This window comes from Cicer arietinum, chromosome 7 (assembly GCF_000331145.2).
Source record: "Cicer arietinum cultivar CDC Frontier isolate Library 1 chromosome 7, Cicar.CDCFrontier_v2.0, whole genome shotgun sequence".
NCBI lineage: Eukaryota > Viridiplantae > Streptophyta > Magnoliopsida > Fabales > Fabaceae > Cicer > Cicer arietinum.
The window spans coordinates 13,408,282-13,424,921 of NC_021166.2; the positions used below are offsets into that span (position 1 = coordinate 13,408,282).

Below are 16,640 nucleotides of genomic sequence, written 5' to 3' on the forward strand. Positions count from 1 at the left end.
ATAAGATATAATAATTATAAGCATTAAATTTTGATTTTGAAAATGGTTAAAAGACACACAACATCGGAATTAGAATTGTAGTGTCAATAATGTCATACTCAAAACCATGCATGTGTATTTTCAAGAAAATATTGTTTGTAAAACGGCAGGTCGTTTGTAAAACTCGAAGAAACAAGAAAATATCCCCAAATTGACCGTTCTTTGAGTGTAAAGTAATTGGCTTTTTGGCAGCGATGGGTTGGTTAGTGAAACCCATCGTTCCCTCATGAAACCCAAACCCAAACCCTTTTCCTTCCTCTCTCACTCTCACATCCACAACAATCACCTCATCTCATTTCTCGGAACAAAACCATATCTACTCATGGCACAAACCCCAACTTCTCCTGATTCAATCCAACCCCAACAATCCAACCTTAGCCTCACCGGAGACTCTCGTGTTGAACGCGCCTGGGCTCATTGGACCAACTTGGGCCGGCCCAAATTGATAGTTGCCCCGATGGTCGACAATTCGGAGCTACCCTTCCGATTGCTGTGTCGCAAGTACGGTGCTCAGGCTGCTTACACTCCAATGTTACATTCTCGTATATTTTCCGAAACAGAAAAATATAGGAACGAAGAATTCACCACTTGCAAGGTATTTATAATGTGCATCTTCTACAACTACAATTGCATTTGATAGTAAATCACCGTTTTATTCCCTTAAAGTGTAGGACCGGTCACTATGATTTTTGCCTCAATCAAATCTAGAGACATTTTGACATTAAATTGTATCTTTCAGGAATTTTTATGATAGTAGTCAATTGTATATTTCAAAGACTATTTGGATGATTTGAGGATTAATTTGTTTTTTAGTTGGTCAAAGACCAAAGTGATAACGCCCTACATTTTCAGTGGTAGTTTCCTTGCATTTATAATAGTGTTAATGTTAATTATTATTGTAGTTTTCTTGTAATTTTGGGTGTATAATTGTAGGAGGATCGACCACTTTTTGTTCAATTTTGTGCCAATGATCCTGATGTGTTGTTGGAAGCTGCACGCAGGGTGGAGCCTTATTGCGATTATGTTGATATTAATCTTGGGTAATCTATTGTTTGTTTTCACTATTTTTTCTATTCACTTGTTCATATTATATGTGAGTTGGATGAGTTGGAGGAGTAGTGAATTAATGAGTGGTTGATTGTAACAAAATTTGTTTCAATTAGCTAATGCTATCATATACCGCAATTCGAAAACCATGTGAATACATGATGTTTGGGCATTGGTTGCCTTGTTTGATATACTAGTTGCTATCATTGAAATATTCACATATACAGACACTAGATGTGATATAGAAACTAAACACACATTCAGTCCGTAGTGTCGGTGCTATACAGGTTGCTGTACTACAATTTTTTTGTTCCTTCTAGAGTGAGTTTTTAATGCTCCATGTAATGTGTATAACATTAAACATGTTAAAGTGAGAGATGGCGAATGAATCGTGCAATTAAAGTATGTCACGGACTCACGGTTGGCCAATAACCATGTTTCCTAAGTATGTGGTTAATAATTTAATCTTAAACTGATGTGGGGCCAAGAACATTTGCGAGTGAACTGAAAAGTCAGCCCTTAAATTGGTTTTTGTACTGAGGGATTTGTCTCGGATGAAGGATACCCAGCGTACGTAAAAAAAGTGTTATACAGTGAATAGTTCAAGTATGAGTTTTTTTGGGGGAAAACATTCAGGAGTATTTTGGTATTGCCTGACAATGTAAATGATCTAGCAGTTTTAGATGTTACCTTTTTGATGATCATAATTAAAGTTTTAGTGGATTTATTTTCATATTTTGTGATTCTATAGGTGTCCTCAGCGCATTGCTAAACGAGGAAACTACGGTGCTTTCTTGATGGATAACCTTCCTCTTGTGAAATCTTTAGTGGAAAAACTGGCTCTGAACCTCCAAGTTCCTGTTTCATGCAAAATTAGGCTCTTTCCAAAATTAGAGGACACATTGAAGTATGCTAGGATGCTTGAGGAGGCTGGTTGTTTGCTTTTAGCTGTTCATGGGCGAACAAGGGATGAGAAGGACGGGAGCAAATTCCGAGCGGACTGGAAAGCCATCAAGGCTGTAAAGGATGCAGTCAGAATCCCAGTTCTTGCAAACGGGAACATAAGGCATATGGATGATGTTAAAGACTGTTTGGAAGAGACTGGCGTAGAAGGGGTTCTTTCTGCGGAGACTCTGCTTGAAAATCCAGCTCTCTTTGCTGGATTTCGTACGGCTGAATGGGTGTCTGGCTGCGAAGGAGCCTTTGTAGATGGGAAATTAGACCAGGCAGATCTGTTAATCGAGTATTTGAAGCTTTGCGAAAAGTACCCTGTGCCGTGGAGAATAATACGCTCCCATGTTCATAAATTGTTGGGAGATTGGTTCAGCCTTCAGCCCCACATCAGGGAAGATTTTAATAAACAATATAAACTGACATTTGAGTTTCTCTATGACATGGTGGATCGACTTAGAGATACCGGTACAAGAATTCCACTTTATCTCAAAGATACACAAATGGAACCTATTGAAAGTTTACACAGATCAGTACAGCTATCTTCAAATGAACATTTAGAGGTTCAAAGTTAAACCAGAACGTTGTAGTTTGCGAGTGGAAGACACGGCAAAGCCAGCATAGCATGGCTACACATATAATTTATTTACAATTTTGTAACAATTAGAAATCAGATTGGTTCAAATCACTAATTTATTGTGTTGTATTTGACTTCATTCTTATGGCAAATGCCTATTGGCAGTGGTGTTGTACACATAACTGTTAAAATGCAGATTCTTTTGCTGAGTTCACAAATTTGAATCAACATTTTATAGCTTGGATTGGTGTATGCTTGTGACCACTTTAATATATTGATAACATGTCTGCCTATTGGAATTGGATGGGCGTTGCTTGTTCTAATTTGTTTGTCTTAACCTTTATTTCTCTATTATTACATCGAGTGATACGTTGAAGTAGAGTGAAGCTAAATAATTTTATTTTGGATTGGATAATATCATGACAGTGTGGATACCCTAAGTCTAGTCTTGAATCCGAAAGTGTAAATATTAATATTTTAAGATTGGAGTTGACTTTGACTTAAACATTATTCTTAGTGGAAAAATGGTATAAGCAACGGAAAAAATAACTAAAAACAAAAGATATAAATTTGAACTAACCTCGTAAAAATATGCTACACTGACTATATTTTGAGTTGTTTATCACCCGATGCAATGTTGAGTCGAACAAACCGTTGGAGTTATATCTTTAAAAGTTACTTAAATGATCACCAAATCTCAGGGAGTAGTATTCAAGTTTAAGATACCTAAGCATGTCACCGATGTTGCACACAAATTTTCCAGGAATAGGAGGTGCAAATATCCATTCGCCAGATAGGTTTCTTACCTTCAATAATTTTAGAACATCAACATGGTTTAAGCAAATAGAATTAAAAGGTTTGTATTAGACACATATCAGAATTTTCTAAACATAACTTGGTACTTTAAAAAATTGTTTCAACTAACCATAATAAAAGAGAAGAACTCCTGCTACAATTGCCATCAAGGATTCAAGGCAATAGAAGTGAAATAGAGAAATGCATGCAACAAATGATTGAGTAAAAGTATCTATTAAACAAAAGGATTAATATATTGCAAATCTGGAGTGCATTTATATCTTCATTTTGGTTCAAAAATATCAATAAATCTGTTAAGTAGCAAATAAAATCATTAACAAGGACTAAAAATATATTCTAAACTTATCATAACGTAAATGTTATATGTACCATAATATGTGTGAGCTCCACTGGATATGTTTTGATTGAAAGATATAGAGAAGAAAAGGGAAGCTTATATACAAAGTTTAGATGCAAGGATGAATGCAACCAAGAAAACCTGGATCCAGTCGTGGGAGACATTTTGATCTTCGCCTTTTCTTCATACGGAAGTTCAAAGAATTAACGTTCTAATCGAAAAAGCTGAATCTTTACTAGATGATTATATTATCCATTAAAAGCATTGAATATTTAGTTATGATAATATAAATATTTTCAAGAGAATCCAATATAACATGCTTTAATTAATTCTAGTGATAATATAATAACCCAAGGTATGTATATCATGTATGATGACGAGGACAAAATCATAGATACTAAATCCATCGGCGAGTGTAAGAGATTCAAACTCACAAAGGAGGAAGCCAAATCAAGATATTTCTTTTATGAGATGGAAACTTATATAAAATCAAAGACAATTAGTCCCATAATAAGTAGTCTACTTATTTGACTGGAATAATTGAAAGAATTATATATAAAAGGCTCATGATTCAATCTCTAAGACCTAACATTCCTCTATAAAAATATTAAAATCAATGATGGCTAAAAGTGTGAAAGAGTTTATCAAGTACGGGGATGGAGCTAAAGATAGGGGTATGTAAAGTTCAATTCTGAATTAGAATCATTTGAAAATTGAATCGAACCAATTTTCAGTTTAAAAAACCGAACCAAACTGTTTTATAAATCAGTTTATTACTTTGAATCGAACCAAATTGGTTTAATTTAGTGTTTTTGTTCCTATAGGCCAAATTTTATATAATTACCCATAATTATTTCTAAAAAACAAATTCGATTCTAGTTTTTTCGAACTAAAAACTGATTCGGTTCAGTTTTTCGAATTGAAAATTGGTTCGGATTGATTTTTTCGAACTGAAAATCGATTTGATTCGGTTCTAGTTTTAAAAAATCAGCTCGAAAATAATTTGGTTCTTAATTTTTACAAATTAGTTCAAATTAAAAATTGTTTTGTAATTTAGTTCAATTTTTGATTTTTTGAAATACTCGTAGCTAAAGTCTCGAGCCATGGATGCTTGTGCTGTGACTGGATTATGTATTAATTGTGAGTGGATTATATAGAAGTTAACTAAATACGGAGGAGGCTTTAAAATTGTGTATGCTTGTTTTTTATTTTTTTATTTATTATCTTTTTTTTATTGATTGATAAACATTACATTGCCGTCTTTAAAAAAAGTCTTGCGAGTGGGTGGCATGTCACTTCACTCCACAAACTATAAATGTTCCGGTATAACAAAATAAGTTCATCTTGTTTGAAATCAAAACTAAAAATAGTTTATAAATAACGTATACACTTCTTTATTTATCGTAGTGTCTTTTTAGAAAGATAAAATTAAAAATTCACATAAAACTCAAAACAGACGATCGCGCAAACTTGAGGTTTGAATGACAATCACAACTGAAACAAACATTTTTATTTCGTATTTCTATTGTGCAACTAGTACTACTCCTAGGTAGTTACACTTCACACATTAAACTGCAATTATTAGATCATATATTATGTGCCTGCAACGCAAAATGACATTTTTCTTATCGCATTTATCAATATACTACCTCTATTTTAAATAGAATTTAGAGTGAAAATTCATCATGAATGGTTTTCAAATAAATTGCAATTTGATCTCAGATTTAATCCTCTCTCTCTATTCTTTATTTCTCTCATCGATTCTTTTTGCTATTCACTTTATTCACATCGTATGAGTTGGAGGAGAATGAAATGGTAGGGAATTAAGGAGTGCTTGTTTTAAAGCAAAATTTGTTTTAGTTAGTGGTTTTCGTTGCACTGAATGTTTATAAAGCTCCATTTCATGTGTATTGTAACATTAAACATGTTAAAGTGGGAGATGTGAATGATCCATGCAATTAAAGTGTGACATATTTGGTGGTTAATTAGGTTTTCTAAGCATGTAATCAAGAGTTTGATCTTGAATGCGTGTAGAAGAACATTTAAAGAGAGATGTTGTTCTCTAAAACGGGTATTTATACTTTAAGGGACTAGTCTTGACTAGAGGATAGTCCCTGTAGTGTAGTAGTATTTGAATTGACTACAAATTTTTACAATATCCAATTGACAACATTGACATATCGTCAATGTGCATAAAAAGTTCTATGCATTGAAAGCAATGTTTAAAAACCAGACATGAGATTGAATCAATGAGACTTTCATATTATGGTTCAATTAGTTCGACCGGTTGAACCTAGAATGAATCGGATAATTAATAAATAAATAATTACAACTCTAATATGCTAGACAAACAAAAATGAAAAACAAAAACAAAATGAAGACAAACCTAAGTGTTTTGGTTTTCATATGCTGCAGCTTATAAAATAAATTAACAAAAACAAAATGAACATGAGATTTCAGGTAGACATTAACACAAACATGTGTAGTGTGAGAAATGAAACGTAAAAAAAACAAATTAAAATCATCCTTGGATGCTGGATTTCACAGAAGTGGAATTAGAGGAATTTGAATCGTTGTAGTGGTTTGTGCTTCCGGGCTTTCTGTTTGAACCTCACCCGATTTCTTATCACATCATAATACCTCTTATAATTTTTTCTTGGTATACTCATTAATTTTCAATATCAGTCAATTAACAGGTTGTAGAGTATAGTAATAGTGTGAGAGAAAACGTTGCAGTTAAGAATAACACCGACAGTTTCAAGGATAAACCCTTGAAAGTCTATTTTAGATATAAGAATTTGAGTAATTAGGCTGTAGTTAGTTTAGGAATTAGGTAGGTTGTTTTTTTCTTACTACTCTAAAATGATATATAAATAGAAATATAATCAACTTTTCGGTTAATATTTTTGCTTATATTGGATGATATTATGTTACAGTGTGCAAACTCCAGGTCTAGTTTTCAAACTGAAACAAAGCATATATTTTAAGAATGGGAGACCTTGATAGATAACAAACACTTACTTTGACTTAACATTAATTTTAGTATATCTGGACATGATAGCAAGAGCTTACCAAAAGATGCTAAACTTATTATTCACTACAAAGAGAAAAACAAAGTCACTCATGTATGAAATTGCTGAGGACCTTGCTGACTAGATGCTCGCCGTAGACGGCTCTTTCAAACTTCCTGTGGCCATTTGTCCTTGTTTTATATGTATCCAATGGCTCTACTGCAGTATCAAAGTTTGTCTGTGCATGCAACAGAGGAAAATGGTATAAGCAATGGAAAAAAAGTGGAAACCAGCGATATAAATTTGGACTAACCTCGTAAAAATATGCTACGCTGACTCTATATTTTGTGTTGTTGTTTATCACCCGATGCAATGTTGACTCATACAAACCATTGGAGTATATCTGCAGTTATATCAGTTCCACATTTAATCAAATGATCACCAAATCTCAGGTAGTATTCAAGTGTAAAAATACCTTAAGCATGTCGCCAATGTTGCACACAAACGTTCCAGGAATTGGAGGTGCGGATATCCATTCTCCAGAAAGGTTTCTTACCTTCAACAATTTCACAACATAAATTTGGTTGAAGTAAACAGATATAAAACATTTGAATTGGACACAGATCAAAATTTTCTTAACAGAACTTAGTGCTTTTAAGAAATTGTCTCAACTAGAACTAGCCATAATAGAATAGAAGAATTGTTGCTAAATTGAAGTCAAGACAGTTACAGTGAGAATATCAATAAATACATGCAACAGATGACTGAGTAAAAGTATCTATTAAACAGAAACGAGCAATATATTACAAACCTGAAGTGCGTTTATATTTTCATCTTGGTTCAATAATGTCAATAAACCTGTTAAGAAGCATTTAAAATCATTAACAAGGACTAAAATTATATATAGACTTTACCATAAAGTAAAGGTTTAGATTTTTGTACCATAATCTGTGTGAGCTCCACTGGATTGGTTTTGATTGAAAGATATAGAGAAGAAAAAGGAACAAAAAGGAAAAGACATAAAAATGTAAGGTCTAACAAAAAGAGAAAAATAGGAAAACATTTGAGAGATTCAGCTAATGGATTGAATTCATTACCATCCAATGTCATTCATAGTAGATACAGCAGGGTAACCAATTATACGCATTACCCAAAATGGATCACCAGCTCTATGACCTTCAAATTCATATGGAGATCCGCCTAATGCTAAAGCAATTCCGCACATAATTTTCCTTGCAAGATCTGCTCTAACCAAAAGAACAACATAAGATAAAGAACTTTAGTTTACGCGGCGAAAAAAGGTAAATAGAGTAGGAGAAAACATGCCTTTGCAAAGAATAATATATTCCTCCATAAGAACTTTCATTTTTGGAGGATTTTCTGGCCTGCATAATGAACCATAAAATGATGGAAGGTTGAAATACACACATTAGCTCCAAAAGTCATAAACATTTAGAGTTATGAGTTTTATTCCTTCCAATGCCCACTCCCATGTTTAAGTGTAATTAGTCAAAACTAGGAATAAAGGCACTAATAAATTGAAAAACCTATTTCCTCATACCACTGATTGCATCCTTCCATAACTTTGCCAAGATCTCCATACATGCCCTTAGTCACTTCCCTATAGCACTGTAAAGAAATATTGGTGAAATAATGTAAGAAGTTGTTAGAACAACAACTGAGTCTTAAAAGATTAAAGAAAATGAAATCACAAAATAGGAACACAAAATATTGTTTACGAAGTTCGACCCCGTCCACTTACCATTGTCTATGAGCCATACTCAACATAAGTTATGGCCACTATTAGGAAAAAATATATTAGTTATACTAGTTTTAAAGTATACTTAGGTTATCCTAGTGTCAACAATAACAAAGTATATCTATTATATATGAACACACTAGAGACATAGGCACCTGATTTTATGTCAAAAAACAATTAAGACTTACATCAATAGCTTCATGCATGTCAGGTACACCTTGAGTTACATTTTCTCCAATCTTCTCATATCCTCTGCATAAGAAATTAGGCTGGAATATTAATATAAACTGATGGAATAAGTACTGATGTGAAACTTATATACAAATTTTAGATGCAAAGATGAATGCAACCAAGAAAACCTGAACCCGTTCGCCGGAGTCATTTTGATTTTCGCCTTTTCTTCATACGGAAGTTCAAAGAATTGGCGTGTTACGTCTCTAACTTCTTTGAGAAGACTTTCAGGAATACCATGGCCTTTCTGTCAATTAAGGCCACAAGGATTGAAATTACTCTTAAACACAAAATGGTCTAACAGCCATGATAAAAGATGACAAAACAAAAGAGAAAAACTACAAAGGAAAATTTTGCATTGGATTGTCATGAAAATGTAACAATTAATGGACTAATTAAGTTGGGGTCAAATTGGAGATGAAAAAAAAATGGACTAGTTCCCGGCACAATCTTACAAATAAACTGATAGATGAAATTTTCACCCTTAGAAAATGGCAGAGTACTTATCAATTTTCTTGAGTTGAATTGTAGAATTTGAATCAAAAGAGTGTTCATGGCAATGGTTTGGCTAAAATTTCCATAAAAGTAACTTATCAAATTAACTGTGAACTCAAAGGCTAATTCATTTTAATTTACTATGAGAATATGAGTCATAGTAAAGACATCTATTCTTTTTAGTTTTTGTAGAATCAATACTAATCAAGTGATTTTCTCAATTGTAACGATGGAGAGGATCCTGAACTTGTACTTAAAGGTGGCGAGGCGGTTGTCGATAAAGTTTTGAACAATTTATCATCTTTAGTTCACAGTAAATCACATGTAACACTTTTACACGCTCATAGTTTCCCAATGAAAAGGAAAAAATGTTAAAAGATGAAAGAATTACCACATAAAAGAAGCCTGCCTCGGTACAAGCCTTATCCAATTGTGTGACAACATCAAGTACACTAGAGTCCTCACCCATTTTTGGGTCATCTGATTTGGCTAAAAGGGGACTAATATCTGCATCATTATTGGACAGAAGGCACTGAATACTTACCAAGATAGTAAAAAAAATTCCTCAAGAGAATCAAATTATAACATGCTTTAATTATTTCTAGTAATAACCAAGGTATATCAATATCATATATGTTTAGAACAAAATGATAGTAACTAAAATCATCGGTGACTGCAAGAAATTCACACACACAAAGGAGGGTGTAAAATCATAGATTTTTGTTTTATGGAATTCATTCATAGTTGGGAAACTAATATCAAATTAAGGAGAATTATAATAATGAAAAGTGGGAAGGAAGGAACTTACCAATTATGGGGATGGAGCTAAAGTCTGCAGCCATGGATGATTGTAAATGGATTCTGTAGAAGCTAACTAAATGTGGAGTAGCCTTTAAAAGGGAAACCAGAATTGTGTTTGTTTAATCAACATAACATTATTGATTTTTTTATTTATTTAAATTTCTACTATTTTATTTTTTGATTTGTGTCATACTCTTATCACGAATATTTGAATTGGTACTTTCATAATTTAATGCTAATAAATTTATAATCATTATTTTTTATTAATTTATTAATAATAATAAATTTATTATTTTTGTTTTTTTATTAATTTATAACTATTAACTTCTTTTTAATTTATAAATAATAATTATTTTATGACCATTACCTTTTTTTTATTAATTTAAGATCGTTAGTTTTTTTTTTAAGTTTTATTATTGTTATAAAAATTTAAGTTCAGATTTATTTTAAATTAAAATTAAAATAATGTATTATAATATTAATTAAAATATTTAAATTAATATTTTAAGTTGTAATAAAATTAAATATTAAAGTATAAATTAAAGTTGTGGCACTAATTCATGTTTTGTTGTTTAATTTTGTCCTACAACTTTAATTTATATATTAATATTTTATTTATATTTAATTTTATTTTAACTTAAAATATTAGTTTAAATATTTTAATTAATATTATTTTAATTTTAATTTTAATTTAAAATAAAATTGAACTTAAATTTTTATAACAATAATAAAAATTAAAAAAAGTTAACAGTTATAAATTAATTAAAAAAAATGTAACAGTCATAAATTTATTATTATTAGGAAATTAAAAAAAGTTAACGGTCATAAATTAAAAAAAAAAAAAGGTAACCGTCATAAATTTATTATTATTAATAGATTAATAAAAAAAGTAACAGTTATAAATTTATTATTATTAAATTACGAAAGTACCGTTCATTCCTGTCGCGAGCCATTGGAGATGTTCGAAAAGCCTCGTTGGTATGCATGGCAATAGGGCGGAGTTGAGGCGGATTTTGTCTCCTCCACTCCATCCCACACCCGACTAGTCGAGAAAATCACCTGCCCCTGTTTCATAGCGGATGTGAAATTTATGCCTCATCCTCGCCCGTAATAGTGTTCGAGTTTCCCCGTCCACACCGCATTTATTTATATATATATAATTATAAATTTAAAATTCATATCTATTATAATTAATATAATAAAATATTTATTATTAGACAATAATATAATTAAAAAAATATTTTATATAGAGATAATATTATAATTTTTAATATTTAAAATAATATTAAGTATGTTTAATTACAAAAATATTACTTGCGAGATTAGGGTGGATATCACTACAGTAAATCCGTCTTGTCTCCAAATTTTAATTTCAAAAAAATTCAAATCCCATCCAATCTATTTTTCTGTCCAAATTAAATAAATTTAAATGGATACCTGCAAGTATAGGTTATGTTGCTATCCCTCCTCTTTGGTGGTATGTGACCTCACTCCTCTAAATATATATAATAATAAGAATAAAAACAAAAAAATTCGTTACGTCTTTGTATACTGCAACTAGTACTACTACTCGCTAAAACTGCAATTATTATGTGGTCCTTTATTAGGTGAAACATAAATGGCTTTTTTCTTTTTGCAATATACTACCTCTATTTTTAAAAAGGAATTTAGAGTGAAGACCAATTGTCCTCTTTGGCAAAAATATATTGGAGATCTAATTTGGCGAGATTCAATTTGGTCACCCGACATGTTAAATTGAACATCATTGGTGAGTTCAAACTTGAAATTCTCAATTATATAAGTTTATGTGATTTTTATAGCATTTCATTAATAAAAAAATACGAATTTTAGAATGGTACAAAAAAGAAGCTTCAAAACTAATTTTTTTTTTTTTAAATTTTGTGGACTAAATAGAACCTATAGATTCACTTTTAAATTTATTTTTTAATTTTTTTGAATTCAAACAAATTTGTTTTTCAAATTTTTTTGATTAAAAAACGATTTAATCAATTTTTTATGAGAACAAAAATAGATTTTTTTCAATATTTTATTGAGAAATATAACTTTTTTAATTTTTTTAAAAAGACTCTGCATTAACAAAATATTAAATCATAAACTCCTCATTTAGATCCACAAAATAATTGTTCAAAACTTTAAAAAATTATTTCAATAAAAAATTATATTAAGTATCATAATAAAGAAGTTTTTAAAAAGAATATTAGACTTTTATAATTCTAGAATTTAATTGTATGCACAATTTATACATACTTCCATTATTTCAATATATTGTAACACTTTGTTATAAGGAAGAAGCAAAGATCCCCTTTATAAAAGAAACACATATTAAGCTAATAATGTTAGCGGCACGTGTCATCCTTACAATTTTTTTTAAAATAAGTAATTATTATATATATTTATTTTTTTCTTGTGATTTTTTATAATTTGGTCTTCATAAAACTGTTTTGTTTATGGTTTTGTATTTTGGTTTTATTTAGAAGTTTGTTGATTCAGATTTATATAATAGTTTTGATTTAGTGTAAATTTAAACATTAAATTTTCTGTTTTTGTTATTAATTTAAATGTTGTGACCATGTTTATATATCTATCGATAGATCTAGAATTTAAAGAAGGAAAAAACCATTTCATTTTATTGAGTGAAAACTAAAAACACATTTTACTATATTAATTTCTAAAATATTTTCATATATATTTATTTGGAGATGTCATTGGTGCATCTGTAAACGTCTTACACCAACGATACATATCAGTTAAATATTTCAAACACAAGTACCATCTTTAAAAAATATAAGTTTATTTTTAAATTGCAAAATATAATGAGTCCATTTTGTCATTTCTAGTGATCATGTCAAATGTAAGATTTTGAACATGAACGAAAATTATATTCCTTGCATTTAAGCCTTAACAATAATAAATATTGAGAAAAATTCAAGCTTTTATATTGGCTAGAGTTAATTTATAATTAGATTTTAATATTTTTTTTATTTTTTTATTTTTAAAATTGGTTTTTTGATTTCTATTAAAAAAAATTGGAATCTTTTTTGTATTCCACCATTTTTTATAGTGTGACACTCTCGTTAATGAGACGATATTTAGATGACATTTGTGAATTGGATAAAATATTTTCTATATCATTACAATTGTTGATTAATTTTATTTAAATATTAAAAATAAAATCATTTTATTTATATTTAAAGTATTAAAAGTTAAAATAATTAAATAAAATGTTTAAAATTTATTTATTTTATTTACCTTTTTTAATAATTTAAATTATTTATATAAAATATTTAAAATTTATTTATTTTATTTTTTAATATTAGTTAATATTTACTTTTCTTCTACATTAAAATACATTTATTTTATTTATAAATTAATTAATTTAAAATATTTATATAAATATTTAAAATTTATTTTCTGTCCAACAATAATTTTATTTTTTTTAAATATTCAGATAAAAAAATATTTAAAACTTTATTTATTTTATTTTTAATATTATAATATATAAATACAATAAATAATAAAATCAATTACAACAATAATGGCATAAAAAATATTTTATCCAATTCATAATATCATATAAGTCTAGATTTTATAACGCTCAAAATTCATATCACTTTACAAGTTTGTTTTACTTCTTTTTTTATATATAACTTTGTTTGAAATTGAGTTAAATCCAAAATTTAATATAAAAATACTTCCTCTAATCTTTAATATTTTTTCTTATATTTTAGACGGGAGGAGTGAGTATTAGAATTTATTTTAGATTTGTTAATTTGGTAATTTCATAATAGATCTCTCATATTATATGAGAACCAAATCCCTACCGGCTTGAGTACTCAAATATCTTATTGACTAGATATTAATCCAAATTAAAGTTTTTGAAGTCTAAACAATCGTGGATTTACAAGTACATTTTTTGGAGTTGAATTAGAAAGAAAGGAAAAAATGCTCAACTTAGGCCAATTTTTTTTTCTTATTCCCAATTGGCCATTGTCAAAGAGGCTAAACCTCGAACGATAGATGAAGTTGATTTCTAAGGCACCATTGGTTCAATTTCATTCATCTAAGAAGCAAATTCACTTAAAGTTGCACTTGAAGCAACTTCCTTCCAACTCCAAGCCACCTTAGTTGTGGTTGTGGTTTGGCGGATTTTAGATAGCATTGTTGAACAAATGTCTATAATATTATTTTATAAATCTTACTAAATAATTTTTAGTTTCAGTAGAAGTTTTAGAAAAGATTCGAATTCGCTACTATCAAATTGTAAAATAGATTATATTATCACTGTATTAATACAATATTTAGTTAATATTGCAAAACAGATATAATATCTACAAATATACTGATGTGTATTTAATATACTTAACTATTAAAAAGTAGATAATTTGGGATACCATGACTCCTATGGTATATTTAATATACCTATCTATTAAAAAGAAAATAACTTAGGAGATATTGTGGCTCCTATGAACTCCAAAGATAATCTGCCTATGCTTGTTGCTGCTGTCCAAGAACTAATTAATTCACCACCTAAATAAATACCTTAGGAGAATACTAATGAGTGTTTTTCGTGTATTGTTTAAGAAACATAAAAGGTAATCATGTTTGTTATGACAAATGTTTAACTTGATAAATTTTTATTTTATTGATTTCTTATTCCATACCCTTAAGACACAATGATATTAATGCAATTTTTTTAAAGATAAGATGTGACCTTCCAACTACCTTGTATCTTTTGGTTTTTATGAAGCACCACAAACCCAAGCTAACGCAAATTTGAAAGCTTGAATTCATTGAATTGATCAAATTACAATTTTCAGAACCATCAAAATGAAAAGAAAAAAAAACAAAGAATTATTGATTTTTTACAAAGCTGCAACCAAGAAGCCATCAAAACATAAATGGAGAGTAATGGATGATAAATACCCCACAAAACCAATAAGGGTAACAACTGAATGAAAGATGAACAAAACAATTTGTGACTAAGACAATTATGAGAAATCTGAATGAAAGATGAGGGTAATCTATGTACCACATATACCGACACAAATACCAGAGACTATATTGACACTGACATGTCGGCACCGGTAGTAATTTGAGAAAATGTAATGTTCAAATGTGGACATGTATTTGATCAAATGTGTGGAAGTTGCAAAGAGAGAGTAACAAATCAAGTGGATGAAGAAGAAGACCCTTTACAATATTGAACACTATTTTCATTCATCCTCTCCAACACATAATGTCCCAAACTCTCACTTTCTTCCAACAAATTCTCTTTACACAAAAACTCATTACCACAAACCTGTTGCACTTCACCATAAAAATCATGCAAAAAAACATGAGTCTTAGGATTCCCACCTTTCTTACTTCTAGCCAACACACCGGCCGTGAAAATCGCCGACATTCTCCCCGGTGCTTCCGGCCAATCCCCCCGTGGCCCATCAACCAATATAACATCCCAGTCAACCTCGTACACATGGTTTGGAAGATCATTGATTCCAAGTTTACAATCCGAAAACAAAAGATTCTGAACTGGTTTACATTCATTAGCTACATGTTCTTTAGCTGAAGCTATTAACTCTTTCATTTCACTTCTTTTTGTTGTGTACGTAACATCATAAGCATCAATTTCAGGGTGTTTTTCTTCTATGTATGCAGCGTAGTAACGGTTTTCATCGATGAAAACCGTTTTTCCGTTGTGATTAAGTGCTTTCCATAAAAGGGTCTCTGGTGTGAGACCAAATATGAGTAAATTGCATGGTGATGAACATTTTCGAAGCACGTCGGAGATTGGTTTGAGATCTGAGTATGTCATGTGGTATGTGTCGTTTGATTTTGAAGCATAGTGGAGAAGAGTGTTGATTACTGTTGATGGTAATGGTGAAGAAGAAACAGGGGTGGAAATAACAGAGGAAATTGATGTGTTTGTGTTGTTGAAGGTTGAATTTTCTCTTGTGTAAATGAGTGTTGCAAGAAAAGCTAAAGTGAGAATTGAAATTAATGCTAGAAGCCATAATCGATTTGAGTTTCCTTGTTTTTGGATATATGGGTGAAGGAGAATGAGTTTTGTGTTGTTGTTTGTGTTCTTCATTTTGGAGATAATTGAAAAAGAAAAAAGAAAAAGTTTATATTTTTTTTTAGAATTTAGAATCTCTCTCTTTCTCTCCTTTGAGGGTGGAGTGGAAGAGATTCTGAGATGTGAGAGAGAATTTGTGAAATAAGGTTTGATTTTAAAGAAGATAAAAGAGAGAATTGAAGTAATGTGAAGTAAAGGGCAAACAAAAAAAATAAAATATTTATTGAGGGTGACTTTACATTATAATGACATTTCTTCAAGACTCAAAAATTAGACATGAAAATAACGTTTTTAATGTGAAATGGGTTAGTTCGTGTTACAGTTGAATTTGTTTTTTTCTTAATGTGGTCGGTATTTTTTGTAAGATTAGAAAAATGAATTCCTAATGTGGATTTTTGTTTGTTTAGGAAGGATGGTTAATGCTGAACCAAAAGGGGGGTGGGAATAGTAGTAGGGTGGGGTGGTTGAAGAAGGTTTAGAGA

General features: G+C 30.1%; 3 protein-coding genes across 3 annotated transcripts; 1 reads left to right on the forward strand and 2 right to left on the reverse strand.

Annotated features, from left to right (window-relative positions):
• Window positions 1-82: 82 nt before the first annotated feature.
• Window positions 83-2,937, forward strand: LOC101493683 (uncharacterized). The gene is made up of 3 exons (XM_004509053.4): window positions 83-634; window positions 973-1,079; window positions 1,838-2,937. Exons 1-3 carry the CDS (start codon window positions 266-268, stop codon window positions 2,610-2,612), a joined length of 1,251 nt encoding a protein of 416 aa, XP_004509110.1. The 5' UTR covers window positions 83-265; the 3' UTR covers window positions 2,613-2,937.
• A 3,835-nt stretch (window positions 2,938-6,772) lies between these two features.
• Window positions 6,773-10,230, reverse strand: LOC101494000 (homoarginine-6-hydroxylase 2-ODD-C23). Its single transcript, XM_004509055.4, has 12 exons — window positions 10,072-10,230; window positions 9,655-9,770; window positions 8,897-9,015; window positions 8,726-8,789; window positions 8,340-8,407; window positions 8,105-8,163; window positions 7,876-8,020; window positions 7,721-7,740; window positions 7,590-7,636; window positions 7,254-7,334; window positions 7,092-7,181; window positions 6,773-7,016 (listed from the first exon to the last, which is right to left on the reverse strand). Exons 1-12 carry the CDS (start codon window positions 10,103-10,105, stop codon window positions 6,885-6,887), a joined length of 975 nt encoding a protein of 324 aa, XP_004509112.1. The 5' UTR covers window positions 10,106-10,230; the 3' UTR covers window positions 6,773-6,884.
• Window positions 10,231-14,848: 4,618 nt separating this feature from the next.
• Window positions 14,849-16,322, reverse strand: LOC101494526 (protein IRX15-LIKE). Its single transcript, XM_004509056.4, has one exon. It carries the CDS (start codon window positions 16,171-16,173, stop codon window positions 15,253-15,255), a length of 921 nt encoding a protein of 306 aa, XP_004509113.1. The 5' UTR covers window positions 16,174-16,322; the 3' UTR covers window positions 14,849-15,252.
• Between the last annotated feature and the right edge of the window lie 318 nt (window positions 16,323-16,640).